At 34.6% G+C, this 23,648-nt stretch overlaps 2 protein-coding genes across 2 annotated transcripts in view; one reads left to right on the forward strand and one right to left on the reverse strand.

The window, feature by feature from the left end:
- LOC129798865 (heterogeneous nuclear ribonucleoprotein R) overlaps positions 1-23,648 on the forward strand; it is a 142,495-nt gene that overhangs the window by 46,993 nt on the left and 71,854 nt on the right. The window lies entirely within an intron of this gene.
- On the reverse strand, positions 4,833-10,214 carry LOC129804080 (uncharacterized). The gene has a single exon (XM_055851158.1). The coding sequence runs from the start codon at positions 10,212-10,214 to the stop codon at positions 4,833-4,835; it is 5,382 nt and encodes a 1,793-aa protein (XP_055707133.1).

Consider the following 23,648-nt stretch of genomic DNA (forward strand, 5'->3'; position numbering starts at 1 on the left):
TTTTTTACTAAAGAAATTTATTTTGTCCTTTTTATAGTCAGAAAAATATTTATTTTCATTTTTGGGACATCGGTGTTCTACTCGTCCTTAAAAGACCAAAGACCGTTTTCTGAGTTATTTTAAAGAAGGTTTCAAGATTAATTTCAATTTCAATTATTTAATTGCTCGAATTCTATGTGGAATGTGTCATTACGTCAATTATACGCTGTTTTGTTCTAAATAATTTGGAATGGTTTTGAACGTAATTTGATTATGCCATTCTCGTAGTGTTTCTTGTATCTATCCGGGATACCTATCCTTCTGGGATAGCCTTTAGTCTGTTCTTTTGAATTTTCTTGAATGAAAACAATAAATTTCTTTAAAACCAAAACTAAAGCAATTTCAGTGATCTTTCAAAATGTGTTAGATTAATTCAATTTTATTTTCGAGCATTGAGCTAAATCTGGATAACTTCGACATCTTGGGGAATGTTGGCATGGTTCGCACAGAATGAACCTTCAAACAACGCAAATTTTCTCTTTGTTTGCAAAGTTCTAGTTCGTCATTTCTTAGCCATAAGATAGAACATTATTAAGCTCATGAAACGAGATGAGAAATAATAGGTCAATTCTTCACAAACAAAGAGAAAACTCGCATCGTTTGAAGGTTCACTCTGTGCGAACCATGCCTACATTCCCCTTTATTTTTTTGTAAAGTAATTTCAGAGAATCATGAATATTTAAAGGAATTTGAAAAGTTCTTAATAACAACGTGTAAGGAAAACCAAAAGCTGAAATAAATGAAGATGGTATATTGCAACTCTAAATTACTAAATAATTATAAAGGATTTTAAACGTGAAAAGTAGATAATTGTTGTCATATAAGGTGTAATTATGTACGATTATGAGAATATAAATAATATTTTCTCCTATATCAGTAGAATATTTGCACAGCCTCGAGACAGTAAAATTAATGACATAATTAATTGGAAGATATAAAGTAAAGATGATCATGAGTTTAAATGTGAAAACTCGTGTTTAGCTTAAAATGTTTCTTTCCCCCAGTGAACATTCTTATGATTTTCTTTTGCACCTCTTGTAATGATTTTTTGTATGCAGAGGAAAAGCAAGTAAAAAAAATATATATAAATTTGTGTTTCGTCTGTGCGAATGATCAAGAGAGATGAACACAATTTTAGAACCAGTGATTTGCCTTAATTGTTTTTATATGACGCGGCTGTCTGGACCGAAAGATTAAAGACCTCTATGGCAAACATTCTCGCATATTATTATATTAATAGCGTCTACCACCGAAAATTCAATGACATTCACAACACAACCAGCAACGCAAGCAGCAAGTAACGCCAACAACCACAAATTGCATGCTCACCCAAAATACTGTCGCGAATCGCAAGCTGAAGAAACCAAAAAAAAAAAAATAAAAATAAAATAGACACGATAAAGAATACAACAAATTTTGCAAATAAACCACATCATCTCCATACGTTTGAATTTTCTGTGTACACATAAGAGTGAGAATAAGAATGTTCTGTATAGGAAAAGGAGTGAGAGGTTAGGTGAGACTTTACATTTGATTTTGTGTATTAATTCATAAATTCGATTCACAAGTCTCTTGATAGGTTTAAAGAAAAATTTTGAGTTTCAAGGTAAACTTGGTCTAAGGGTTCTAACTGTAGTTTAACTGCAAAATTCATAATAATAATAAGTTAGAACAACAGTTAAACTCATTTAAACATCACTATTTTGGTTACTACTTGTTTAATATTAAGAATGATTGCGGCTAAATGATCACTGGGCGTAAATGGTAAGATGCTCGCACGATTTCCCAAAGTTTGTAGGATAGAATCTCCTTAAAGTAACGAAATAACTTCGGCCTTTGAGATGATCAAAAAATCATTTTTTCAATTTATTTAAAAGAAAAATATCTTCAGACGGTCAAGAAAAATTTCTCTACGGCTCATAAAATGTTTAAGAGTATGCGAATAATATGAGAACCTCTTTCTGTTATGAAATAAATAATAATGCATGTCCAGAAATTTTACTTAAGAGAAGGAATAGTTCCTTCTATGGAGTATTTGTATCCCTTACCATTTGTATTCATTATATTTGAACAGAAAAAATTGGAAAAAATTGAAAAGCAATGAAATCTTTATGAGAGTTTTCTCAAAGGAAAAGTATTATAAGAATTTTTTTTTCTATATACAATTATCTCAAGTCACTGAGCAGAAAAAATTGTTAATTTGGTTAGTAAAAATAAAGACTTCAAAGTTAAAAGTAGTAAAATTTGCAAGTACGTTTTGGCTAAGGGAATATAATTTATTTTACCTTATCTGTAACTCTTAACACTTTCTGGGTTATAACATTTCCAGTGAGAAAATTTTACGATTTTTGATTAAATTATCTTAGCGCAGAATAGCCTGGATTTGGCCAACTTTATAATTTGCAATCATTCACAACAATCAGATTTTATTGTTTCTAAATAGTTGAAAAAATTGTTTTTCTCTCACAGAGTATCTAAATTTGGGTGCCACGAAAGTTATACAATTCAAACGTTTTTAAACTGTTTTGTGCAATCTAATTAAATGTAGCAGTTGTATTGCACCGTAATATTTGACCGAATTTAATGATCTAGGGCGCAATTGAAAAATTGTATAAAACAACGTGACTTTTTAGAATATATAAAGTTCATAATCATCACAAAAGATGCTAGCAAAAACCAATTTATATAATACGCAATATCTTATATCCAGACTCATATAAACCTTTTAAAGATTGCTACGAAAATATAGAGAGTTTTTTAGGCATTATGACCAGCGCACAATAACTTTTGTTTGTAAACATGTTTTCAAAATTTCCGCTGAGAATGAGCGAGATGACTAGATCTAGATCTCACTCACTCTCATTGAAATGTCAAAAATATGTTTACTAAACAAAAGTTATTGTGCGTTGGGCATTATACTCGTATTTTTTTTTATTTGACATTTCTTTTAATCGCATAAAATTACATATTTTGTTTTAAATAAAAAGAGATGGCAAAGCGTTCCAGCTTTGCCATCTAGCGGAGTGCTCGAACTCACGAGAAAGAGCTTCCTGTGTATTATCTTTTCACATGGTTTTTGGGTGCATACCCGTTTATTACTGATTAAATTGATTCATAAATAAAAAAAAAACATTCCGAAATAAACAAAATATGTAAAGACAAATATATTAAAATAAAATAACAAAAATGAAATAAAAAAGTAAATTGGAGAAATATATATCATTTACGGATGCTTTGCCGATTCATTACCGATTAAATTCAATGTAGCCGGGTTGGAAATTTCAAGATCTTGCAAAAGAATCCAAATTTAAGCAAATCAGTTGAAAAATAGGCTTTCAAAAATTGTAGAGGGGAAGGTAGGGGCCTTCGGGTAGAAGGAAAAAAGACTGTACTATATCGTATACCTATAAACTGTCGGTCGTCGAAGACCAGAAGTCGATATCTCATACCATTTGGCGTCTAGCTGTACCACTATTTGAAAAAAAGTGGATTATATAACTTGTCTTTGTTTGAGTTTGAGCAGTAAAAATTGTGATGATTTACAAATTTTATTAAAATTTTATATGACCCATAATATTAAAGCATCTTCTCTTGCCTGAAATTTACCCATATGGTTTAATTTCAATTATTTTGAAACATTTTATTAGAGCAACTTTGAGTTATGCCCATCGCACAATTACTTTTGTTTGTAAACATGTTTTCAAAATTTCCTATGAGAGAGAGCGAGATAACTGGATCTCGATTTCATTCACTCTCACTGAAACGACAAAAACATGTAAACAAAACAAAAGTTATTGTGCGTAACATGCCCAACGCACAATAACTTTTGTTTTGTACACATGTTTTTGACATTTCAATGAGAGTGAATGAAACAGAAATCTAGTTATCTCGTTTTCTCTCATAGGAAATTTCGAAAACATATTTACAAACAAAAGTTATTGTGCGTTGGGCATTAGGATAGTAGAATAAAACCAAACAATCCTTCAGACTTTTCAAATTCACTGATTACTTCGCTTTTTAGAAATTGGGTCTGTTTGGGAGACATGTTGAATCGGGTTCCGGTCAAAATCTCGAAAGTCAAAATTCCGAATTCTTAAAAGTGTCATAGTTACTCCCACGATTGCACCCGTGCTTGCTGGAGGCAAAGGGAAATTTACTGTGTCTTGGGATATTATTCTACACATTGTCTTCCATATAATTTCATCCCTTTCAGGATTTTGAACATTCGAAATTTTGCCTTTTGGAATATTGGCGTTCGGGATTTTGGTTTCTTCGGTTGAATTCTTAATCTGAAGGCCCTGTTACGTTCTCCTAAATTTAGTTCCTGGTATGATTACCTGTGTGAATGATTAAGTGAATGGGTTAGACTGTTGTCCTTGTTCTGTGCGTGAATGTAGTGAATTACAATACCTGTGATAACGGATGATAGCGTGTGTGAATGATAAGATGCTTGGGACTTGTGTGAATGACTGAATGCAAATACCTGTGAGAATGATGGATAATAATTAATGAATAATCTGGTTCGAAAGGCGAAAATTCACTTTTATTTAGATCACTTCAATTAGATAATTTTAAAGTATGCCAGAAGGGCCAAAAACAATATAGGATGATAATTTAATTTCAAGATATTTGAAGATTTCAGCTGAACGTCGTAGATCGTGGTTGCGTCGTGGTCGATGGCAGAAGAAAAAGTGTAGGGGTAATCCAAATGTGCTTGCCAGCTTGATAGTGTGTAAGTGTGGTGAATTTTGGGAAGAGGGGAAAATGACATTGACAACTAGCGCCGTGTCGTATCACGACATATTGCCCAAGGCAGAAGTGTCAACTTCTGGATTATTCTCTTTCGGGAACAGTGCAATCTTGGTGATGGCTCTCATGTAATTTCCGGATGAAGTTTGTACATTGACTACCCGAATTTTGCCGTCTTTCCCTTGATGAGTCTCTGTGATTCTCCCGGTGATCCAAGCGAGTGGTGGAAGGTTGTCTTCGATGAGAAGCACCAAATCTCCAATGTTGACATTTTCCTGAGGAAATTGCCATTTGCTTCTCACTTGCATGTTTGTGAGAATCTCTCGACTCCAACGGCTCCAGAAGTGCTGTCTAATCTGGTCAAGTTGTCTCCAGACACTGAGGCGATTCTTGGGAACATTGCTGACGTCATGAGCCGGCAAAGTGTTGAGTGACTGTCCAATCAAAAAGTGTCCTGGCGTGACAACTTCCAGATCAGATGGATCGTCTGATTGTGGCATGAGTGGACGGGAGTTAAGACACATCTCTATTTCGGCGAGAACTGTAGTAAACGCTTCCTGAGTGAGCCTCTCATTCCCGATCACACGGTAAAAATGTCGCTTGAAAGCTCTCACCGCGGATTCCCAGAGACCTCCAAAGTGGGGACTTCTCGGCGGTATGAAATGGAATGAGATGTTGTCATCTGCGGCATTTTTTGTGATGATGTGCCTTGTTGTCTTTTCAGACAAGAATTGCTGGACGTCAGCGAGGTGGGATGATGCACCAACGAAATTCTTCCCATTGTCGCAAAATACGTCAGTGGGTTTTCCTCGACGAGCAATAAATCGCTTGAATGAGGCCAGGAAGGCTTCCGTGGACAAGTCGGACACCAGCTCAAGATGGATTGCTCTAGAAATAAAACATATGAAGACACATACGTACATTTTTGTCGAGCGTCCTCCTCTCAAGGGCAATTTGATTTGAAATGGTCCACAAAAGTCGATTCCCACTCTCTGGAACGGTCGAGAAAATTGGACTCTTGCTGGTGGCAGGTTCCCCATGATTTGGTGTGCAGCCTTGGGATTGCACCTGAAGCACCTGATGCACTGTCTCACGGTAGCCTTGGCAACGTCAAGCCCGCGTAGTGGCCAGTACATCTGTCTCATTGTGGCGAGTATCATGTGAGGTCCTCCGTGACAAGTCTGTAGGTGCGTCATGTCAGAAATAAGTCTTGTCAGGTGGTGTTTGGGAGGCAGAAGTATTGGGTGCTTCTGCTCCACTGTCAGATTTGAGGCCTGGATGCGACCTCCAACACGAATCATCTGCGAGTCGTCCAGAAATGGGTTCAATTTGGCCACACGGGACTGTCTTGGCACCTGCTTTCCTTCCTGAAGAGACTTGTATTCACTTGGAAAAGACTGCTTCTGGATGGCTCGAATGATGTGTTGATTTGTCTTCTGTATTTCCTCCACCCTCAGTGCCGAGAAATCTAATGGGGATTTATCGACTTTGGCCTTCAGGTTTTGGAAATACCTCCTCCAGTACGTGAGATATCTGAGCATTCTTGAGTGTGAGGAAAATCTTTCCAGGATGGCCCAGAAATTCGCAGAATTGGAAACATTTGTTGAATGTTGCCCAAGGCTGACAGCGAAGGTTTTTCTCTGCTCAAGTCTCTCATCTGAAGTTTCCATGAAGACATCTGGTTGCTTGTCTAGGATTTGTGACAGGTCTGGTCCAGTCCACCATAAGTTGTTGTTTGCTAATTCCTTGGGAGTGGTTCCTCTGGAACAAATGTCCGCTGGGTTCAGCTTTGACGGCACATGGTACCAGTGTTCCCTTGGCAATTGCTCCTGCACTTCCTTGACTCGATTTGCCACAAACTTTTTCCACCTTTGAGGCTCACCTGCTAGCCAATGCAAAACGATTGTTGAGTCAGTGAAGGCTGTGATAGAATCCACCTTGATTGTGAGTGATTTTTGAACAGCTTGGAGTAGCTTCATGGCCAGGACTGCACCACAAAGTTCTAGACGGGGAAGTGTTACCTCCTTGCGCGGAGCAACTTTTGATTTGGCACAGAGCAGCTGGCAAGTTGAATTGCCGTCTTCGTCAATTGTTTTGACGTAAATGCAGGCGCCGAAAGCTTTCTCTGAAGCATCACAAAATACAAGTAGATGGCACTCTGCTGGATGCTCGAGTGATGTTAACCTTCGGGGAATGGTTATCTCTGCAACATCAGGCATTGATTTTTGATAGTTTGTCCATCTGTTAACAATGTCTGGGTGGTCAGACAAGTCATCATCCCAATCCGCCTCAATGCTCCAGATATCCTGCATCAGAATTTTTGCTCTAACCACTACTGGCGTAAGAAATCCCAATGGGTCGTAAATTTTTGAAATTTCTGAGAGTAAATTTCTCATGGTAACCTTGTCGGTGTATGGTGCTGCTTTGAATGTGAAATCATCACGTGATGTGTCCCATTTAATGCCAAGAGCCTTTGTGGTGTTTTCTCCGCCCAATTTGTCGTGTGTATTCATATCGCAATCTTCCTCCGGAACTCCTGTAAGAGCTGCGGAATCGCTTGCCATCCACTTTGTCAAGTGGAATCCCCCTCGAGACATGAGTTCTGTCATCTGTTGACGAAGCTCTTGAACTGCTGGTATGGAAGACCCTCCGGAAAGAAAATCGTCCACATAGAAATCTGACATTGTAGCTTCCTTGGCGAGGGGTAGTGAGTCTCCTTCATCGATGGCGAGTTGCTGAATGCACCTTGTACTGAGAAAACTGGCACTTGCTGTGCCATATGTGACTGTAGACAGCAAGTAGGTCTCAATCGGCTTGTCTGGGGAGTCCCGCCAGAATATTCTCTGAAGATTCTGATCCTCGTCAGCCACACGGATCTGGCGAAACATTTTGCGGATGTCCGCTTTGATGGCAATGGGATGCTGTCGGAACCTGAGCAAAATGCAGAAGATGTCGTCCTGTATTTTTGGGCCAACCATTAGGACATCATTGAGTGCAATCCCGCTGGATGTTCTGGCCGAAGCATCAAAAACCACCCTGACGGGGGTAGATGAAGATGAAAGCTTCATTACAGGGTGATGAGGAAGATAAACTGCTGGTTTATCAGACTCGTAATGCCCAGGGAGTTTTCTCATATGTCCGAGATCCTCATATTCCTTCATGAATGCAGTATACTGTTCCTTGATTGCTGGATCCCTTTGAAGTCTTCTCTCAATGCAGCGAAACCTCTTCAAAGCAGAGTCACGAGATTCACCGAGTTGTGTGACATTTTCCTTGGTAGGCAGTTTCACGATGTATCGTCCACTGCCGTCCCGGGTGACATGGTGGGCGAAATGTTTTTCGCATTCTCCTTCCTCTGACTTTGGAGATGATTTGATTGAAGATGGTTCCTCAATCATCCAGAATTTCTCAATGGCATGATGCAGTGTGTCCAGAGTCTGCGTGGAGCAGAGACAACTGCAATTCAACATGTCTCCTCCAGATGTGAAGCTGCCTGCTACCACATATCCTAGAGCTGTCTCGAGCAACGTGGGGTTGCCCTCGACTCTTCCAGCACGGATCACTTGTGTGAAAATATCCACGCCGAGGAGCATGTCAATTTTTCCCGGTTTTGCGAAGTCCGGATCTGCCAGAAAGACATCGTTGGGAATTTTCCACTCGAGGTTTATATCACTGACTGGCTGATCATCGGTAATATTTTCCATGAGCAGAAACTCGCACTTGGTGGCGAATGTGTGGTTCCGGGAGTTGATTGTCGCCATGACGGCCTGTGTGACCTTTGTAGATTGGCTTCCAATTCCGGAAATTGAATGTGCTGGTTTGATGTACGTAGGAATTCCGCATTTGTCAACAAGCCTTTTTGTGATAAGGTTTGCCTGGCTGCAGGAATCCAGAAGTCCTCTGCACTTGTGTCTCTTCCCATTGTTGTCAATCAAGAAGAGACTGACTGTTGGTAGGACTGATTGATGAACTGTTGATGGACGAGTCATAAGTGTCGTGGACACTGTATCTGACTGAATGACTGCTGTGGTTTGTGGCTGCGGAACTGCTGCGTTTCCATTAGCCTTGGGAATGGCCCCGTTGCTCTGGCTGTTGTCAGAAGCAGATGAAGTAGAGGGAGCTGCTGTGTCTCCACTCTGTGACTGTGGTGTGTGAAATGCTTCATGAAGAAGCGTGTTATGACGCATGTTGCATCGTCTACAACTTGAAGATTGGCAGGATTCAACGCTGTGCGTTCCTCTTATGCAGTTGATGCAAAGCTTTGCCTTCCTCAATAGGTCCAATCTTTGTGTGGGAGTGGAATTGATAAACTTGGTGCACTGGAAAACTTGGTGTGCTTCTTGCTGACAGATTGCACATTTCTTCGTTTGTGTGACGGCCAGGGTGGACTTTTGCTTCACCACATTTTTTGTTGATTTTTCTGTAGATTTGTTGAGGCTCTTCCCACTGTTCTGTGATTGAACCATCTCCAGTGAGTCGCACCGTTTCTCCAGAAAATTGAAAAAATCATGAAGTGATGCGACTTGTGATGACGATGTCTCCCTTGACCACAGCGCTACAGATTCCTTATCCAACTTGCTGACTAGGATGTGCACCAACCAGATATCTCTTTGGTCGCAGTTGAGAGCGTCAAGAGCCTTAATTACTTTGCGAGACATACTGAACATGCCCCGAAGTGATTTTGCGCTGGCTTCTCCAATGACGGGAATATTAAGGAACGATTGGATGTGTGTCGAAACAATGTTTTGTTTCTTCTCGAACCTTTCTTGTATTGCTTTCCACGCCACTGGGTAGTTTTCGTCAGTAATGGCCAATTGGTCAATTTCTGACTCAGCCTCTCCACTGAGATATCCTTTCAGGTACTTAAACTTCTCGACTGGTGTCAAGGCGTCATTGTTGTGGATAGTACATGTGTACATATCGCGGAAGGAAGCCCAGTCGCTGTAATTTCCAGTGAACTTCTTTATCTCTATTGGAGGAAGCTTGACATTGCTGCCTCGTGTCTTCATGGACTCTACCAACTTGGTGTTGATCTCGAGTTGCTGTTGCCAGAGTTTTGTTAAGTCTTCCGTTGCTGCCGTGTTGGTGACGGATGGGTGCTCGTCTCTACGTACTGTACGATTGAGCTGCGAGATTTTTACCTGGACTTGCACAACTCTGTCATTGAACGTTGATTCCTCACAACACTCTTGATCGAGATCTTCGTCCGTGACCTCGGGACACGTGTAGATCTTCTGCTGAACATCCTCAAATCTCTGTATGATGTTTTGAAGCTGAATCTCATAAGCGGAGAGAAGGTCTGCCGTGAAGAGTGTTCTACCATCCTGAATGTTCAACTCAAGCCTAGTCAATGATGCCTTGACTGCACCTCTGCTGCGATGCAATGTTTTCAGCTCAGCCGCCGTTTCAGGATTTGCCTTGGCCATTGTCCAAACGTGTGCGTTAGTGACTTTGAGGTTAAGGCTGGAACTTCTTCTCGGAGTCAGCTACTCAGGGCGTGAGCGTGTAAACTATCCAAGTTTAGTTCACAGAGGCTCCGAAGGACCAGTTAATGGTATGATTACCTGTGTGAATGATTAAGTGAATGGGTTAGACTGTTGTCCTTGTTCTGTGCGTGAATGTAGTGAATTACAATACCTGTGATAACGGATGATAGCGTGTGTGAATGATAAGATGCTTGGGACTTGTGTGAATGACTGAATGCAAATACCTGTGAGAATGATGGATAATAATTAATGAATAATCTGGTTCGAAAGGACCAGTTAATGGTATGATTACCTGTGTGAATGATTAAGTGAATGGGTTAGACTGTTGTCCTTGTTCTGTGCGTGAATGTAGTGAATTACAATACCTGTGATAACGGATGATAGCGTGTGTGAATGATAAGATGCTTGGGACTTGTGTGAATGACTGAATGCAAATACCTGTGAGAATGATGGATAATAATTAATGAATAATCTGGTTCGAAAGGCGAAAATTCACTTTTATTTAGATCACTTCAATTAGATAATTTTAAAGTATGCCAGAAGGGCCAAAAACAATATAGGATGATAATTTAATTTCAAGATATTTGAAGATTTCAGCTGAACGTCGTAGATCGTGGTTGCGTCGTGGTCGATGGCAGAAGAAAAAGTGTAGGGGTAATCCAAATGTGCTTGCCAGCTTGATAGTGTGTAAGTGTGGTGAATTTTGGGAAGAGGGGAAAATGACATTGACAACTAGCGCCGTGTCGTATCACGACAGTTCCAATTAGGGAGCTAGGAATAAATCTTCAAGCGTATTTTGAGAGCTTTCTCGGAACTAAATCGATGTTTCTGGAGAGTCCCTCAGAATTGATTGTGACGATCCATCCACGAGGACATAATTGAATATTTTAGGCAAGAATAAGTTAAATAGGTGTAATCTTAAAAGAATTACACCTAATTATCTTCAAGTCGAATGTGAGGATATTCGAGATGGCTCACAACAAGAATGTCACTTACAATAGGGTCATCTAGGTTAATCATTGTTATGTCTAATGTCTAAAAAGTTATTCTTCGATTCACAAGATTTTCTAAAAAAAAAGCAAATATTATTTTTCCTTAGTGTTTTAAATAGAGTCGAACTCCCTTAAAAATTTTATTAAATTTCAAAGCTTTTATTTTCTGTGACATCTTCAATGTCGTCCTCTATTGTATGTATAATCTGACTGTTAATTTTTCTATTGAATATGTGCATTGGTTCTTATATATTTGATTACTTGAACAAAGAATAAGTAATTGCCTTTTTACAACTGCCTATTTGAAAGAATACCCCGGTGCAGTCTATCGTGTTAATGAAAACCCCTTTTGCATTAACTTTTCCGAATGCAAGCCCTCAATAAATATACATATATGTATGCATGTAGTTTAACCTTTCTTAAGAGGATACCAATTTAAAATATCCCTCTTATTGAATGCTGCATATGTATGTAAAAATATGAATCAAAATGCACGAAAATTCTCTTCTATATATCAAAAAGCATAAGGAAGAATGAAGAGTGAGAGAGCTGAGGAACAATTCTTCCCGAGACCAATTGTTGTCAGAGAGGACTTTTTCTAAAAAAAAAATCTTCCACAATAAAATGCAGTACATGGAGTGAGCAGAATATTGGCCGAGAATGTCATGAACAGGATATGCGTTATATCGCCGTCTTCATTTCAATAAAACAAATTTCTATATATTTATGAATTTATATATATATAAATTTATACAATCCTATTCCACCCTGAATGCCTAAAAGGGGTTGAACGCAATTTTCCACGTGGGAAATGCACATTATTGCATTGCAAATGAATAGAAAGGTGAATGCATCCTTGCCATATGCAGTTTTTTTTCATTGTGTGGTTTCGACACAAAGCATTTTAATTCATAGATGATTCATAGAGAATGCAAATTCTAGACTGAGAACTAAAGTTTTGTACAGGACATTGAATAGACAAAATCTTTTGCATTAGGGACTAGTCTATTGTTCACGTCTAAGTGTCAAGCATCCTTTGCTGCATTACTAATTTTTTTTTATTATTTCACGTGGGAAATATAGACAACTTTTGCAACGGACATTGTTTTGTGCAATATTCATATAAAACGATATAGTCTATGCTAGACACCGACGACGGATTTGGGAAACTTTCCTATAAGTTACACGAACGAAAAATAAATGTAAGAATGTTATCTTTTTTCAAAAAACTATATTTTTAAATATTTATTTATTTGTTAGATAGCAAACCGGTTTCATAAGGTTTATAACAAGAAATATTTCATTTTATGTTATGAAATCATAATTTGCAATTATTTTTACATCAACAACGACGCATTGAAAAAATTCAAAAATTGGGTATCTCGGTATAATGCTAGAAAAATTAGTGGTAAGTTCAGATAAACTTATACAAGCCGATATTCTTTATTGGCACAGCAAGTTGAATTTTGGGGTCTTCTAAGGATTTTGCTCGTCAAACAAATATCCGTTAGATAGTTAAATTTATCTTTTTTGAAATTTTTTCCTAATTAAATATGTTAAAGCGCGATGAATTTTAAAAATGCTTACTCATAGAATTTTATTTACTGAAATGACTAAAATATTTTTTAGAGTCATGCCGGAAATAGATAAGTAAATATTTAATCAATGTTTTGCAAATGCTTCATGTATGAATATATTTAAGATTCTTAGCAACAACTAAAAATTTCATAGAAATGATTTTCTAATCCTAAAATTTTACTCAAACTTACGATTATTTTGTGACAGAGGGAGTATTCTTTAATGAATAAATTTAAACCTCGAGGAAGACTTATCCAACTATTCAAAAACATTAATTTCACTTTTCGTACCTTTTCAATTGTGCGATTACAAGGGGTGTTCAAAAAGTAAGGCGAATTCTTCTTATTTTATTAGGCGAATTATTTTTTCTCGAAAAATATTTATTTAATCATCAAAATCTACTTTGTATACCCTTCAAAAAATTTCCCTCAGATATAATATACTGTACTTGAGCTTTTACCAATCCCTGAAGTCCTTTTTATATGCGCTTTTTAATATGATTTTGAGCTCTTCTGGCGATGTGATCTTTGCCACCTAAATATTGACAAAATTTCATGTTTTTTGGAGTATTTTCAGTTTTGGGAACAGAAAAAATATCCCTGGGTACTAATTTCGGTAAAATCGGCAGCTGAGGCATGATAACGATATTGGTTTTGATCAAAGATCACTAATAAACAAGAAGGTGCGAATGAATTTTTGGAGCAAAATTCGCTCCTAGACGTTTCAAGTCTAAAACTTAAAAAGAAAATAATAGCATGAGCAAATCAATATGCTGAATCTTAGAAAAATTTTAATTGTGGTTTTCCGGTTTTGTATTAAAAAATTTTTTAATCTTTCAATTCCGTCAGAATTACCGTCCAGACAAGCATCGTGATTAACATGTTCTAGGCCATTCTAGGCCTTTTGTAAAGAAACTTAACTCTCTAAAGAATAAACTCTCTAAATACCATAGTTAACATTTTAAGTGCGTTCGAGCGTTTAATTTTTTTTTACACAAATTTTAATAAATTCTTTTAACCATTTTTTCATTAGCAGAAAATAGCAAAGAAGTCTAAAACAGGTCTAACGTTTACATGTAAAAACCAAACTAAGAATACAAAATGGCTAGTCATTTCAATATAATTTGAGGATAGGTATACCAACATAACAAAAAGGAAAAATCGAGAATTGAATGTACGTATTCCTGAAAATTTTAAATTTTACCTTGCTGTTTGAATACATGTACCTACTATACATCTACTTCATTCAGTTTTCTATTTGAATTTTTTTTAACTGTTTACAGATAAAGAAGAGAATTATTCTTTAGAGATCATCAAATTTTTTCAATTATTTTCATAAAATTTTAAACAGTTTATTCAATTTTAAAATAGAAATTAATTCAGTAACAAAATTCATAGATTAAATTGGTTAAAAGAAGTCGAATTACGAAAAAAAATTTGTTTGATGTGACGAAAAATCTCATTTGATCAGAAAATTCCAACTGACTGAAGCTAGTAAATTGATTTATCATTTGATTATCACTTTTGATTGTCAAATTGGTATTTTTTTATATTTTTATGCAAATGTTGCGTAACATAAGAGAGACGAGATGGCAAGCGTGTCGTAGCTTTGCGGAATGCTCGAATTCACGACATAGAGCTCTCCGTGATTAGGTTTTCGCATGATATTTTGGTGTTTACTGATCTACTAAAGATGAAATTGATTCATAAATCACAAAAGCATTTGAAAATAAAAAAAATCGGCACTTAACCGATTCATTACCGATGAAGACCGATGTAGCCGGGTTAGAAATGTCAATACCTGTTTAAAGAATCCAAATGTAACCAAATCGGTTAAAACATGAGCCCTCCAAAGTGATTGCTCTTTGACCTTAAATAATTCAAAGTGGCGAATTTTCCAGTCTTAGGTATGTTGAAAAGGCTTGGGACAATTTTGAGAAAAACCAAAAAAACATGGTTTTTGGGGTCGAAGGGGTATAGAGTAAAAAGGGAAAAAACGTCTAGAGATATTGTTTTTTTATTGGGGATCATCGAAGGCCGGAAGTCGATATCTCTTACCATTTAACTTCCAGGACGGTGACAAATTGAAAAAAAGACGATTATATAACTGCTCTCTCTTTGAGTTTGAGCAGTAAAATATCTTCATAATTTCTCTACTGTGTGGTCTGCACTTTAACCAAGAAACGTTGACTTTCCTTAAAACTGCAGTAAAAGATAATTGCAACGATTTGGCACAGGAATAATGTATTACAGATGATTAAGGATAGGGCTTTTGTTTAACCTTCCAAATAGCTTTTCCAAGGGTTTCATCTTGTAAATGGTCTTTCCACTGTCCTAGAAAATTTATTCTATTACCCATTCTACAGAAAATTGTACAAGCGGAAGTAATACGAGTGAAATATGGTGTAAAAGAATGGACTGTAGACTGTATAAGATAAAATGAGGTGAGAAAGCTGTGTAAAGGGATTTTGAACTTTGTATTTAATTCATGGTTTTATAGATAAAGAGAATATTTCAAAGCAAATTTCTCTATTCTTTCCTCGACTTTTTTCCCTTATCTTATTGTATTATTCATGAGATGTAGAGAAATGTGCAAAAAAAAAACAGCGCAGTGAGAGAATAAAAGAGCGACAAAAGTGCATTGGCCAATATGGCTTATCTTTTGCAATATGTGAAATAAAATTTTTATAACGAATGATTTTTTTATATATTTATTACATTATGAAAAGCACACAGTTGAGTTTGTGCTGATTTTTTTTCTTCCTTTTTAATAATAATTGAATGAAGTACAAACAAAATTTTGTACGGTTTTATTTCCTCCTTTGGGGAAGAGACTGCTGTTACCGTATATAATAATGAATGTCTACGATATTATTGCATCTGCGCAAATGCCGCGAAATTCACAGTGCATTGTGCAAAATGTGCAAGTTTACGTTATGTGGCATATGTGTAGTGTATGGGGCTTTTTTTTACTTAATACTTTTTTCGAAAAGAAGAAAGCATTTTGTGTGAGATGAGAATATTCTGATGAGCGTGGATGTTGTTCTGGCCTGTTTTTCTTTCCCATCCTCCTTAAAGATGTTGGAGTGGAATGACGATAAAGAGGATGGGAAGAGTGGGATATAAAAAGACGAATTTAGTCGCAGCTGAAAAAAGGATGTCGGCTCAATTGTTAAAACATTGAACAGGCGGTTAATTTTACCATTGCAGCTAAAGTATTATCAATTTATATTATTTCTTTATGGTTTTCTCATGTGAAATTCAATTTACATCACATATCATTGTTAATTTCTTTTTATATATATTTTATTTTATATTGCTGGCTGTTGAAAAAAATACTCTCATTTTCAACTTGAATTTCAATATGTTAATTTCAATTAGGGGGAACTGGGGCAGTAGTAAACTGGGGTAGTTGTAAACACTGTGATTTTTTCATTAATTTTAAGACTCCAGAGGATAAAACCCATAAGTATTCATAGATACCATGGGGATGTATGTCCACAGAAGAATTGGTCAATAAAATCCTAATACTTTAAAAATAAAAATCATTTTTCCCGAAAATGTTCATATTTCAATTATTTTGGTCATTTGGATTTCCACCTGGAAATTAAGAACTGTGTAAAATAATCGAAATGTAGCAATACCAGTTCTTTCCTACATCTTTTAGGATTATATTTATGGATTTACTAGACAAATTGAGATTCTCATTATTTCAAAAGAATTAATAATTGGTCAGAAAACAGCATTTGGGGTAGATGTAACCAGGCAATTTTAATTTCACGAAATGAGTAGGTAAAAGAGCGGGAAATTGACCTTCATGCGAAATATCTATAATTCATAGATTACGAAAAAATTGGTGGTGCTGTGTTCAATAAAAAGTCACATGATGTCAAAATATGGGGAAAATCCATTGAAAAATGTCTTTGATATGCATGCTTTTAGTTTTTTTGCTATTTTAAGTATTCTTTGTAAAAAGTGTCGTGATTTTTTGAAAAATATACAGTCTTTATATATCTCTTAAGTAATTAAAATAATCGAGAGTGGTGCAAAGTTAATTTCAAGAGTGGTAAAAAAGGTGTTTACATCCTCCCCAGAAAGTGGTTACTTCTACCCCAGGTATTTTGTGAAAAGAGAAAAATGCACAGGGACACAAATTTTATTTTTATGGAAAACTCAATTGTTTTCCAGCATCCGCATTGCCCTCGACGAATTGCCTATACCCAAGGGTAAAACATGAGCTAAGAAATATTTTCCAAAAAATCACGGTGTCCTTGGAAAATCACGTCAAATTCGCATCTATCGAAAATGGTTACATGTGCCCCAGTCTCCCCTATGTTAATTTAAAGAAAAAATGTGAATTTTCAGTATTAGGTGAGCGGTAGTGTAAATAAAATTCGGTAAATTGCAAAAAAGAATTGATTTCCATCCCTAAAAATTTGAATGAGTAATATGGTGCTCTTAGTGGACTTCTTTTTAACCAAATTTTTCAAAAGGAATTTAAAAAACTATTTTACTTATTTCAAAAATACTTAGGCGATGCTGTTCAGTCTAAAATTCATTGTTATTTTTTCGTAAATTTCCCAGACACCTTGCTTTTAATGCAAAAAGGCTGTAAGCCAGATCGACAATTACTTCTTGTATTTTGTTTTCCGAAACAGCATAATTTGTCACAGTTTAACAACATCCTTAAAATTACTTTTTTAATTTTGGAAATTTAATTCAAAATAGCTTGAATTATAATTTGTGTTTGTTTGGACCAAAAAGGTATTAATTTATAGTATGGAATATTTTTTAGGTGAATGTTAATTTCATTTTTTTCGAATAAAATTGTAGTAAAAGTGAATAAGAATCCTGTATTTCATAGATTTTTCAGTGAAACAAAATTTTACAATCAGACATAAACAGTTGCCTTAAATTCTCTTCAAAATGATAGTAAATGTTTTTGAGATTGTTTTAAAACTGAGCTACATAAACACTTTATTAAAGTTCACACAACCAGAGAATCATATAGGATCCATAAGGTGAAATAAGCTTATTATTGGTAGTTACATCACACTCATTCTATTTTCCATGTGCTTTAGGGGGAGATGAAAAACTTTTATCACGATTATTAAAGCAGTTTATTAAAATTTTCATGCAGGTTTTAATATTTGAAACTTAAGTATTGCGTTTGTATATTAAAGTGAGTATGATAAAACATTTATATTTATAACGAAATTTTTCGTGATTAACCTATGATACAAGGAAAGAGATTAAAAAGGCATTTATATCGATCAATTGTTTGATAAAATTTGACTTATATATACATGAGAAGTTTCTATCGATTTTCAATATTTAACTAAAGTTATAAGATGGGAAAACTGGAATAGACGGCATACAGCAAATGTAAAAGTTATAATAAATTTAAATATAATTTTGCAAATTGCACTAGAGATTTCCACAGAGCTATATTTGGATTTCATAAGATTTTAATTGTGAGTAAAATTCTAATACAACATGAAATTATTCTGTTCCTTTTTGGTGCAATTTTATGACAGTACTTTAATTTAATGGGATGTGCAAAAGAATATTTATGATCTAAAAATCGTGAAACCTCTAAACGAGAATTCAGATTTTAAATACGAATATGTTTATTTTTATGGTTTCCATTATTCTTTTTTTTTTGCACAAATTAATGTGTGTGCTTTCATTTTCAAATGCATTTTTATGCGCAAATTTATCACTCAAGTCTGTATTTTGAAACACAAGCTTAATCAGAGTACGAATGCCCGAGAGACTAAAAGATATATGAATATTTTTGTGGATATTCTCGTCTGGCTGTTATCTATTTTAGGATTTGCATTTTGTGTTTGAACAATTTTGTATTTTATTCATACAAAGGCGTCAGATTGTTTTTAGCAAGTGTTGTTAATTGCTGAATGGAAGTTTTCTGAATCTTTTGCATTTGATAATATATATGATTTAAATGTTCTTAAATAAAACTCATTTGACTTGCATATTTTGTTGCAATGTTATCTCTAAAAATTCTATTATAGTAGATTATTTCACTTCAGATAGAAATATTTTCTGGAAATTGTACAACTTGAAACTTGTCCAAAGAATTGATAAGTAAATAGAGAGAGAATTATTGATAAAACATATTTGAAAAGTAAGAAGTTTTGTATATTTCATTCGTGTTGAACATTTTGTGCTAAATACTGCAACTTGACTATATATATTTTGTGACAACAAACACATACAATGGTATTGATTTAGAATGCCTGACTGTGTGAAGAATTAAGACATTATTAATTACCAGAATTGTATTTTATGGTATATTCACACGAAGAACATTTGTTTGAAAATTTGTGAAATTATATTAATTATTATCGAAATTGATTAGGGGGAGGTGGGGCTACTTTGAGCTTTACAAATATTTTATTTAGATCTTCAATTGTTTTGTCTATCCGAATTAGATCAAGTTAAAAACCAGTTTCCTTTAGAAATATGCGAAAAAATCGTATAACAATGTTGCCCCACTGCTCAAAGTAACCCCACCTCCCCCTAAAATTTGAGAATTAATAAATTGGAAGAATTGGAAGTACCGCCAATAGAAGTAGAAAATATTACTCTCGCACGGAGAAAAAGGTAGGGGGAGGTGGGGCTACTTTGAGCTGTAGGGCGCTACATTGTTATACTAGTTTTTCGTATGTTTCTAATGAAGACTGAGTTTTAACATGATGTAATTTGGATACGCAAAATAATTGTGGATCTATATAAAATAAGTGGAAGGACCAGTTTCACTTAAAAATAGGCAAAAAAGTCGTATAACAATTTAACTTCGCAGCTCAAAGTAGCCCCACCTCCCCCTACTTGTGTCTGTAAATTTTTTAAACGATTTGTAAGATTTTATAAATTGAAAAATACAAATGTTCAAATTTTTAACTTCCATCACTCCAGAGACTCTAGAAAACTCATACCATTGAAAAAGCTAAAACATAGGGTTAGGTGGGGCTACTTTGAACTATGGGGCTAGATTGCTATACCAGTTTTTTCGTGTCAAAAAGTCTGGGGCAAAAATACTGGGGTAAAAAGTCACAAAACGGATATTTTATTTTTTTACAAGCTACCCGAGCGCCCCAGAAACTTCTAATGAGCGCAGTTTTATAGAAAATTTACTGTTCTACAACTTTGTGATAGTCATTTTCCTCTATTTTGTAAGGAAATACATTGATCGAGCTGTTTTCTGAAAGGTAATTTTTTGACCATTCTCAAAAATCCTGGGGAAAACAGTACCGCCATGGGATATTATTACATTTTGATTTAATTTATTACGGGCTTCCGTAAATTTAAAAAAAAAAAAACCTAAATGACATATTTTAATAGGAAATTTATTCCTCTATAGCTTAGTATGCCACAGTTTACTCTATCTGAACGAAAAAACGATTTTCAAGCTATTTTAGAAAAAAAACAGACAAGAGACTGCAAATCGTTTGACCAATGCAAACAAATAGCGGCAAGACATGGCAATGCCGTTTCTTTTCGCCATGAGACATTAGAAATTGCTTTAGTTTTTGTTACTTTTTGCTCTATACTTTTTGTTACTTTTTACCCCAAGTGATCATTTTTAATAAAAGGATTTCTGGAGAACAGAATCTTTGCAAAATTCTAAAATAGATAGCGGTTTCGTGTTCAAAGAATCCAAATCATACAGGAAAGATTCACCAGTGCATTAACGTTGGAAAATAAGCTATAAAAATTGATATATTGCTATAAGGAAAATATTTCAAAAATAGGTCTAAAAATTTCAATATTTTTTATTTTCTAAATTCTTTGTTCGAATTCTAAGAAACTTACGATATTGTAGAAGGTCTATGGAGGCTATCTATGGCAAAAAAAATTAAGCCTCTATCTCTATTATCTCGGAAGATATTGACTTTTTGACCCTGTCTCCCCTGCCTTTCTAAAGGATACTGGGCCTCACAATTATTTTATTTAGTTCCGCAATCGTTATTGTTTTTTTTTGTTATTATATCAGTAAATTATATCACGGTTAAGCCAAGTTTCCTTTGCAAATATCTGAAAAAATCGTATATCAATGTATCCTAACAGCTCTAAGTAGCTCCACCACCCCCTAAGTTAAGACATTGTTGTGTTCTAATAAATTTCATTAAAATTGCATTTGAAGTCTTTGAAATTATGGATAATTTATTCCTGCTAAAATAAATTATTTATATTTTATTGATTTTCAAAGATAATTGTAAATCAATTCTAACAGCTTGTAAAATTATCGTTTGGATCAGCAATTGTCGTAACTTTCTTATCGTAATACAGATGAAATAACAATTTCTGATTTAGGTGAAAAATAAGTTACGACAATTGATGATTCAAGAAAAAATATAGGAAATATTTGGTGTAATTCAAGTAAGTGTTATTAGTTATAACTTATACCGTGTCTCCAAAAACGGTGAAGTTGATTAAAACTTTTTCATTTTTATGGATATCTTGCTAATAATAATTTTATCCTGCTAAATAGAGTTGCAAACGTAATTTTCAGAATTGTTGGGATGGGGGATAGCAAATTAAAGGTAATTAATTATGCCTTCAGCCTACCACCTACCAATTTGTTATTTAAAATATAAAAACTTTCGAAAATGTGAAAATAACTTTTCTGAAGTCTTTCTTTTCTCTAACTTTCTATTAAGGATATAATTATTCTCATTTATTAAAACATGCACCATTTTCCTTGGAAAATCTGCATTACACGAAATGTTATTTCTTATTTAAATATCTATCCTCAACAATTTTTTTTGTTGGTTTGGTCACGAAATTAAAGAAGTTAGGAAAAATAGGGGAAAACTATATGCAGTAGTGTAGCAGTGGAGGACGAGTAGAGTGTCTAAATTATTGTCTGTCAGTGGTGCAGTTGTGCGGAATTTTATGCATTAAATATTTCTTAAGCACGTTACTTTGGTGTAATGTACGAGGTGTATGTGCATACATTTATATACATTAAAAAATTTATATATGGTGGAAGCATTTGCAATATACAATGTATTAAATGGTGAATATGAGAGAGTTTTAGCTTGGAAATTTTTACTGCAAGCGTTCAAGATGAAAAAAATCCTGATTTTCTGGTTACATGAGCGGTGTGGTTGAAGTGAATGAAATCATGCAATGAAATAATATTGGGATGGAAGTATAGAAGAAGAAGATGATGTGATTCTTATAAAATGAGAAGTGAGTGGAAGAAGATTCATGGTGTATGTTCAGAGTGAGAATCATAATGTCTACTACTTGGTAGTTTTGCCATTGCATCATGTTGAACCAACGTTCTTTTTTCAAATTCTCTTTTTTTTTTGGCGGGAAGATTGAGATGACGCTCTTCTATCCCTTTTTGTTTGCTATTTTTGTTTCATCCATTTGTTGTGCATTAATTTTTCATGAAAGTTTTTCCATATCATTCATGTATTTTCCTCAATTTCAATCTATCTCTTGCATATATCTTTATGCACGTTGACAAGGGGGATGGTAAATATATTCCTTCGTTTTTTTTTCATGTTTTTATTGAAACTTTGTATTGCCTGGCTGAATGTCTCAATATTGGTTGAAGAAAATTCATTGCACTTGAAGAGAGAACGTTGTTGTACAAATATTTTCTTTCTGATAACTTTTTTGTTAACCCAATTATCGCAAATAGCCTTCGTCACACATTTCGTCGATTTCATTAACCAATGTCGTAACTTTATTTAAATTTATTTTATAGTTGAAAAAATGTAAAAGAATTGTTTTTTTTCTAAAATCTCAAATGAAAATCTTAAAATAAAATTTTAATTTTTATAAAAATAATGGTTCCCAACTTGAAAATCATTTTTCCATTTTCACATTTTTTATAGATATATTATTATTTTTTTAAAGTTGTTGTAATTCTTGTAGAATGAAAGAGGAGTTTATAAAGGGTTCAAAATTATATTAAAATTACTTTGGTGGTCCACTGACATAGCCGCTTAAGCTTAGGCAGAAAAAACTTTAAATTTTTCAGTATAAAAAATAAGTTACAATCCATATCGAGTCCCCCAAACATTTACAGTCTTGTATAATAGAATAAAAATTTTCAGAATAGAAAATAATAATTTTTCTAAGATTGAGTTTTTGAAGATTCTTCTTGACATTTACTTAAACACTTGAGTAATAAAATTATACGGCATAACTCTTCGATATTTTTCACTTCAAAAGATCTGTTACCCCCAAAGAAACGATGTTGGCCAAAACTATCAATCAAACGATTGGAGATAGTAACTTTGGACTTTGAAGGATTCCGCTTTAAATCGTTTATTAACACAATTTTATTTTTATTCTAAACCTATCCATATTTATCTTTTTTTTTGTATAGGGGAGAGTCGGCATGTTGAGACACTTTTTTATGTTTTGACTGTAAGGCATTATTTCCAAAAGTCAGAAAATTATCTTGAAATTTTGTATAGCTCTTAGTTAATATATTTACTCAGTAGTATAGACTTTATTAAAATAAGTCGATTAGTGTTTTTTTTCACATTTATTAAAACAATCAAGGAATAATCCAGCGTGACTCAAAAATACAGGCTCTCCCTTAATTCTAAAATACATTATGCTATTTTCAGTAGAAATTGTTTATAAGATCAGCTTCTTTAATCCAGGAATTAATTTTCGAAATTTCGATATGGAATGCCTCGTAATTCTCAGTTTGATATTGATTGAACGCACTTTCCTGATCCGAAATATCTGAAATACAATAAAAGATTTAATCAACTTCGATTTTTACTGGTTTTTGTATTCCAACTGATAAA

This window comes from Phlebotomus papatasi, chromosome 1 (genome assembly GCF_024763615.1).
Source record: "Phlebotomus papatasi isolate M1 chromosome 1, Ppap_2.1, whole genome shotgun sequence".
Classification (NCBI taxonomy): Eukaryota; Metazoa; Arthropoda; class Insecta; order Diptera; family Psychodidae; genus Phlebotomus; species Phlebotomus papatasi.

Excerpts from the sequence above, each read along its gene's own strand:
- LOC129804080 (XM_055851158.1), bottom strand. The coding sequence starts at position 10,214 with ATGGCCAAGGCAAATCCTGAAACGGCGGCTGAGCTGAAAACATTGCAT.